Genomic DNA, 7786 nt, shown 5'->3' on the forward strand with positions numbered 1-7786 from the left:
TTCTAGCCAATTTTGTGGCAAACAACTTATAATCATTATTTAAAAGTGATATGGGCCTATAGTTTTTCACTCCACTGGGGTCTAAATCTTCTTTCGGGATCAAAGTAACATTAGCTTCTCTCCACGTCTCTGGTATCTTCCCCTCTTTTATAATTGCATTCATCGTCGATTAGATAGGTAACAATATCTCATCTTGAAATAACTTTTAGAAAGTTACTGTCAATCCATCTGGACCAGGTCCTTCCCTCTTTTTAAATTTTTAATTACATCTACCACTTCATTTATAGTAACTGGATTTTTCATCATGGCTCTTTGTTCTTCCGATATCCGTGACAAATTTTGATTCTTCAGGCAGTCTTCTAATTTTCTTTGCGATATCTCTTGCTTCTTAAATAACGATGAGAAATATTGAAATACAACTTTTTGTATATCTTTATTTTCAGTTACTATTCTGTCTTTGTCTTGTAATTTTACAATTAATGTTCTCTTTTTCTTTTCTTACCCTGTATGCTAGCAATCTTCCTGGTTTATTAGCTTGTTCAAAATATCTTTGTTTTTCAAGTTTCAAATTTTTCTCCATCTGATTTATGATTAAGACTGACAGCTGCTGATGTGGCATTTTCATTTGATTTAGCAATATTTTATTACTTAGTGCTTTTTAAAGTTCCTCCTCTTTTGTTTTAATTTCTTTTTCTGGGTTATCTTTTCTTGTCTTTTTTTCTTGTGCCAGGCATTTAATTGTATAAAATGAGCCCGCATGGATGCCTTACTGGCATCCCATACTATGCTTAAGTCTGTGACCTTATTTAAATTCAATTCAAAATGTTCCTTTAGTTTGGCATTACATTTTGCTATCACACTTTCTTTCTGCAAAAGGACTTCCTTAAGTCTCCATCTATACCTTCCATTCTCCTCTTTAAAATTACCATAATTGGATTGTGATCAGAGAACGACTTTGGTAGAATCTCAACAGAGATGTAATGATCTAAAGGCAAGGTGGTGGAGAATCTTCACTTCTCATGACTTTGACCTTTCTTTGTCCCATAGATTGCTCTACAACACGTACTATTACTCCATGGAACACCACAAACCTTTCTTTGGCTACTACTTCATGAATGCTCTCTTGATGGTCCTATACCTGGTGCAGCTTTTCTGGTGTTACCTGGTCATCCAAAAGGTGTACAAGGTCCTTGCACACGGCACGGTAGGAGCAGAGAGTGGTCAGGGGTGGGTGCTCCAAGTCCAGGGAAAAGATTTTGGGACCTGGAGTCCCCAATATGTCAACGCTGTTTGTGGACCCTCAGCATGGGAATTCATTCTGTATATTCTCATAAGCATCTCTCCCCATGCTACAGGGTTAAATCTAGACAATAAACAGAGAGAGGGGCGACACCCCTCCCCCTTCTGAAAGATAGCTCAATTTATGCAGTTGTGTCACTTTAGCACACGGAAAGCTTGATTGCCATAGTCAAAGTTCTTTCTGCTGCATTTTTTTAAAATAAAGTTTTATTTGAAAAAGAAATAGAAATGACAATAGAAGTACATAAAAACTTACTCAACATAATACAAAGCACTACTGTTATGACCTTCTTTCTTTTTCAGTTATTTTCTTTAACCCTCTTCTTACACCCTCTTGGTAGATTGCTGACACCAGATATTATATTCCAAAATAGTTATTTTAAATTTCCTCTTGAGTAATGTGCCCAAAGATCAGGCTCCTTTGTGGGGCTATGTGGCCTTGAGGATAGGAATGGGATATAGGAATAATGTATACTCTTGAATGGAGAAAAAAAACAAAATATTTATTTTTACAAGAAGTGTATTGGTTTCATACTAGTACTTAAGCTTGATGGTTTCAAAGATAGTTCTCTGTTCTTAAGGTTTCTTTACATAGGCACAGTCACACAGATCTTTATAAACTTTCCCTGTCAGGCGCACACACATAGTTTGCCTGCTTCAGATTGAATGAATGCTCTCTCACAGACACACACAGTTCAGGCTTCCACACAGGCCACCTAAGTGAACCACACAGGATGCCTGCTTTACCCAGACTGAGGGCCAAGCTACAAGTGACAAATGACACTTGAACGGCAAGTGTATTTCTCCCTGTTCACTTGCCCTCCACTCAATCCACTTGCTGTTCAAGTGTCATTTGTCACTTGTAGCTTGGCCCTGAATGTTCTCTCTGTGCACAGTAACTAAAAACAGCAGTTCACTCTGCCACACTCTCAGTCTCAGTGACCACTATCCCCTTCCTACTTCCCATGTCAGAAGCTTGTGAGCATGTGCAGAGATGCTTAGCCAGGACCAATGAGTATGTGCTCAGTGGATTGCTTATTCCCTTTCAGATTTCAAAATCCAGACTGTAGCCTTGACATAATTTACTGGGTTTCTGTCTTTTCCTAGAGGAGGAAATGAAAAAAAATGCAAAAGTTGGTTAAATTTCTGGAGATATCTGTCTGGACAAAGGAAAAGTACAGATAGCTGAGGTTGGTGATGAGTTGTCTGGTTCTCTTGCAGATTGAAAAAGGCACGAGGAGTGACTCGGAAGACAGTGAGGATGATGAAAAAGAGACATCCTAAATAGATACCCAAGTTTGTCCCTGGCCTCTTGAGGCATCCCTCTGAATGCACAAACCAAAACAATACCACCAAGTGAACTTTTATACCGGGACTTTTTCTGTGTATACCAGGGTCTAATGAAAGGGCTATCCCTGCATGTTGGGAGTAAAACACTACTTGCAGAAGGAAGAAAGATCTCATAACTCTCCTGAGTTGTATTCTTCTATTGGGAAATAGACATTATCTGACCAACTTCAAAAGAACCACTTTAACAACATATGTGCTAAATATTTACTTACTCAAGATAGTCTTATACAGGAATAATAATGAATACAAAACCAAAAAGCATACTACAGCAAACACAAAGCTGCAGCAAAAACAGTCTACAGTACAGTTTCTTGTTCACTGAGCAAGAGTAAATCTTTTCTCGGCCTTTTAATCTCTAACAGGAGGTATAGCCAAATTAACATACAACGTCAAAGGAATAGTAAGGCAAAGAGTAATAAAAATATCACAAGGACAAAGTAAGCGAATGTAAGAACTATGACTTGCATGCATTCCATAAGCTACAGTGGGTAGTTTTCCACCATATGCTAAACAAATGACTCCATGTTTCAATTAGGCAATGTTGGTGAGATTTTCCATAATATGTCCTTAATGTGTAAATATGGCTGCAAAATAAGACCATATGATTTGTCTTGAAGAGGAGATGAGTAGGAAGTCTTTCTCCACTATTCTTGCTGATGACATTCCATATTTGGTGACGCACAAAGGAAAATGAACAATCAGTACCACAGTGAAAATGAGGTGACGCGCACACACACACAAGAATGGAAGCATACAGAGCCACTGAGAAATGGCCAAAGATTGCCTAAAGACTTACAGTTGTCATGGAGATACAATTTTAATTAAGATTTTCTCATGTTTTTCTTTGCAAAGCCATCATTTTGTGTGGTCTAATACCCATGTGGGTGGAAGGCTGCTGTGGGATGAAATGTCCCTTCTTGCCTCTTATATCTCTGCAGAGGATAATTTTTGCTTTCTTCCTTTCCCCCACCTACATCCCCGGGAATACACTTTCCCAAGGCCTACCAGAACTATGGGGGGAGGGGAATGCAGGAAACATCCACAATTCTTGCATCTCTGGATTGTGGGATCCATCCCATATGCTCAGAGGAAGCTTATTGTAGCAGGGAGATGGCTCTCTTAGGTAGAACGTTCAGAGCATCAGTGAAGGCACCAAAATAAGTGATGTACAAATGTGGCAAAGGGGCACTGCTATGGATTTCCTAGACACCAGTCTCCAGGACAGCTCCCACCATTCAAATTCCCACTGACTCAGTTGCCTCAGGTGTTACCTGAAGTGGTCTCCTTGCATAAATATGATTGGGGGGGGGGAATTAGCTGGCAAAGAAGACGGCTATACGAGAGGTGGTAACTGGAATCTATGACCTTTGTATACCAGGTCCCAATCCCAATAAGCCAAGCGAGTTGGGTGCTTCAAATCAATTAATAACATTTATTAAAGATCAGCACTTTATACACATACACACCAATTACTGGGGGGAAATAATCACGCGCGCACACACAGAGTCCTAGGAAATATAGCTAGAAGTGTGGGAATAGAGCAAGAGGGAGTAATTATATCTACCTATTCTGGAGAAGGGGTCCAGAGAGAAGCTTCAAACGTCACACGTCGTCAGCCCAGAGAGAGATGTGGAACAGCGCTTGTGGATCCAGGGTGCGAGGAAGCGTGAATGAAGAGAGATTTAGGAAAAGTGATGCTAAGGGAGAAGCCAGGAAGCGTGCACAATTTGAATGAGGCTGGGGCCTACCTTCATAGGTAAAATGTGCCCTGAGGCTGAGGAGAGTTCTCCTGGCAGTTAGGACAAAGAGTCTAATGGTAGGTTCCTGGGTGTAACAAAGGATTCGAGTACTTTGATTGATGGCGGTCAGGGTGCGTGAAAGCAGATGCAAAACTCGTCCGAGCACTGCACAAAAGGGACAGTTTTCCTGGTGAAGTACCAGAGCTAGGTTAAGTGTTTTTAGGGAGGGGATACGATGTGCCAGGAATGACTGTACATGCTTATGAATACCAATTGATTAATTCCTCGATCACGGACAGGAGTCTCATCATGGGAGGAGGGACAGGAATGTGCTAAGTGGGGGTGACTCAGCGAGACCTTTATTGCTCTGGACCTTCAGAAGCTTGGGTGGACCGCGAGGCCAGTCGCATCACAGTACCTCTGCATTCCAGTGTGGCATTCCTTACATGCCTGCTTCTCCAGGGCAGGATCTGGCAATGACAGGGGCTCTCTGGTTGGCAGTGCTGCAGCCATTTTAAACTCCAGGAGCTTGTACACTTTTAATATCATGAGCAGTCATATGAAAACTGCTATTAAAATGGTGGAGGCCGGGCTGACTGCTCACACAGGGTTCCCAGTGGAAATTTAAAAAGGGGTTTGAGGGGAAAGAATCTGGGTCTGGATAGGAACCTACCCAAGCCTGGGCAGAGATTTACTCTTCTGGAAAACTAACCATTCTTTCTCCCTCCCAAACATGAACTTCTATATCTTAACCATTAACTCCTATCTAAAACCACCCCTTTCAAACCTTAACTCTATCCCAGTTCTCAATGGCTATTGCCTGGTTCAGAGCACTGCTCTCTTGGGGTTCTATGGGCCTTTTGCTGGCATAGATTTCTGTGCTCTACCTGTCCCGGGCATAGTCCACCAAGAGAATCAATGTAAGATCCCTGCTGGATTGGACATTCAACGGTCCATCTACCCTCAGAAGACATGCAAGCAGGACAGAAAGGCAGCAACCACCCCTCCCAGACAGCATTCTTCAAATCAGACATATGTTGCTCCTGAACATGGAGGTATTCCTTTTAACTATCAAGGCTAATTGCTGTTTCTAGATCCACCTTCCATGAATTTGCCAACTGCTCTTTGCATAAGAAAGCACAAAGAACCCTGCTGGCCCAGACCAAAGGTTCATTCCCAGTTACTTAGCCCCATTTGGGATCAAGGTCGAATCCACACTACTCATTCTAAGTCGCATGTTCCCCGCATTCCCCACGCAATCCCGAGTGCCGGTCACATTACCTCATTAAACAGACGCATTTCATTCGCATTTTTCCCGAATATGTGGTCACAGGTTTTCAACGGGAGTTTCATGGTGGCCGTGAATGGGCCAATGCGCAATTTACGCTGTTTTTTTAAAAACCACCCCCCTTCCTGTCTCTCCGGCCGTTCCGAGAGTTCCTATTGGCTGATTCAACTTGCAAGTGCTCCGTAGTCTGCAAAAGACTGTTTTTGACTTCATAGCATTGGATTTATTGATTATGCTGTTTCTGAATCAAATCTGGTAGTTTGAAAAATCATTTTAGGGTGAATCCATCCTCAGAACGGACTCGCGAAATTTGCTTTTTAACTGTTTTTTATTTTTTTTATTTTATATTACTGTAATATCGAAATTATGAAATATTGAAATAATGACACTCCAAGGAAGTGAAACTTCAGTAAAATTCAGGCATTGAACTGTCCTGCATAGGAAATGCCCACGAAAGCTTACCACATGCTTCCAAATTTCCAAAAAAGAAACGGGAGAGAGCCATCAGTGCTGTCAGTGAGGGAAAGAGAGGCATCATTATCTTCAATGATGTTTCTTTATAAGGCAAGAACGAAATAACGGAAAAGTGCGCTCAAAAAATTTTTAAAAAATGGGCGGGGAAAAAAGGTCCCGCCCAAAAAAGCGGTTTTCGAGCAGCCGTGTGACCGGAGGGACGCGCGAGAAAGACGGATTGGAAGCAGGAATGTGAACAAAGAGGAAAAAATTGCGGATTGGAGGCAAACGGAAGATATCCGATAAACATGCGGGTAATGGGTGAATGTGGATTCGACCCAAGATGGATTGGCTCCTTAGCTTCCTATAAATCTTAAGGTGCTACTGGACTCAAATCCTGCTGTTCTACATCTTCTAAAATTTGCCACTAGAGGGTGATGTAGTATGTATTTTCTTAAAGCCAAACATTTTCTTCTTATTCCCAAACTGCAATGTTGTTCTTCCTCGATGATGCTCAGCGGAGTTTGAGGAAGGCCTCCCAGTGATCTGACAGTTTAAGGAGATTGTTCACACAAAACACCTCTCCCCATTTCCATTCCTTTGTTGTTCCAGAAATCCATCTCATGTCAAAGTGCTTCCCAAATGTTTCTCTAATAAATTTATCCCAGTGTTTTGGAGTCCCAAATGACCAGGTTTTGTTTCCAAAGTGGAACACATGCTGGAGGAATTCTCCATTATTTAACCTAATTTTCAGTGTTTGTGCTTACTCATTTAGCTGCATCTTTTATGATCTTGATCTCCACCTCTTAGATGAACTTTCAAAAGTGCACTTACAACATTCAGCCAAAGAGCAAATATGCTGTCATTGTGTATGATTAGTTGCACTGAGAATAATTTTTCTTCTGCTGTGTTCCCCCACATGAGTAAAGTTGCAGAAAACCAGCAAGAAAGATCTTGATGACATCAGGGTTACAACCATACTGAGGGGGCGAGGGCAGGAATCAGTCTAAAGAAATCTCACTCCAATTTTAGGAAGGTTCCTAATTAAATGGAAATTGAGAAGAGTGCAATGCATCAGTGCCGGGAAACAGGATGATATCTTGCAAATATTTGGTTTTCCAATGGATTGACAAAGTTTGGAATCATCCACTTTCTCTGATGGCTTTACCAAACTTTTGTTGTAACCATTTGGGAAATGTCCCAAACTGCTATTCAAAAATTTCTTCTAATCCAAACTGATAAGTTTCTGTTTATCCATCTTACCCTTTACAGGCAGTTCTTCTGAACTGTGGAAGTCATGCATGTCAAATGAAAATGCAATATTTTTGCTGAAACACAACTGACTGACAGAATTCTGCAACTCTCCTTTCATTCCAAGAGGATTGTCCTGGCTTATTTTAGCTTCAAATTTACTTTCCAGCATTCCCCTGGCCTCAGTGCTGCCTTCAAAAGAGGCAAGAGCTCTGTCTTCTGAGTCCCAGCATCAGGCCTCAGGTCAGCAAGGGAAACTCTGCTGGCTATCCCTGTGTCAGCAGCCATCCTAACAGGTTGTGTCCTTTCAGGGCCAAGCTACACATGACGAATGACACTTGAACGGCAAGTGGATTGAGTGGAGGGCAAGTGAACAGGGAGAAATACACTTGCCGTTCAAGTGTCA

General features: G+C 41.5%; 1 protein-coding gene across 1 annotated transcript in view; it reads left to right on the plus strand.

The window, feature by feature from the left end:
• LOC129330252 (ceramide synthase 4-like) overlaps positions 1 to 2599 on the plus strand; it is a 131094-nt gene extending 128495 nt beyond the window's left edge. Inside the window, exons 10-11 of the mRNA XM_054980289.1 lie at positions 1048 to 1204; positions 2521 to 2599. Coding sequence (XP_054836264.1) covers positions 1048 to 1204; positions 2521 to 2583 — 220 coding nt within the window. The 3' untranslated portion in view covers positions 2584 to 2599. The remainder of the gene's footprint in view (positions 1 to 1047; positions 1205 to 2520) is intronic.
• Positions 2600 to 7786: the final 5187 nt, after the last annotated feature.

The sequence above is a fragment of the Eublepharis macularius genome, chromosome 5 (genome assembly GCF_028583425.1).
Source record: "Eublepharis macularius isolate TG4126 chromosome 5, MPM_Emac_v1.0, whole genome shotgun sequence".
In the NCBI taxonomy this organism is placed as follows: Eukaryota; Metazoa; Chordata; class Lepidosauria; order Squamata; family Eublepharidae; genus Eublepharis; species Eublepharis macularius.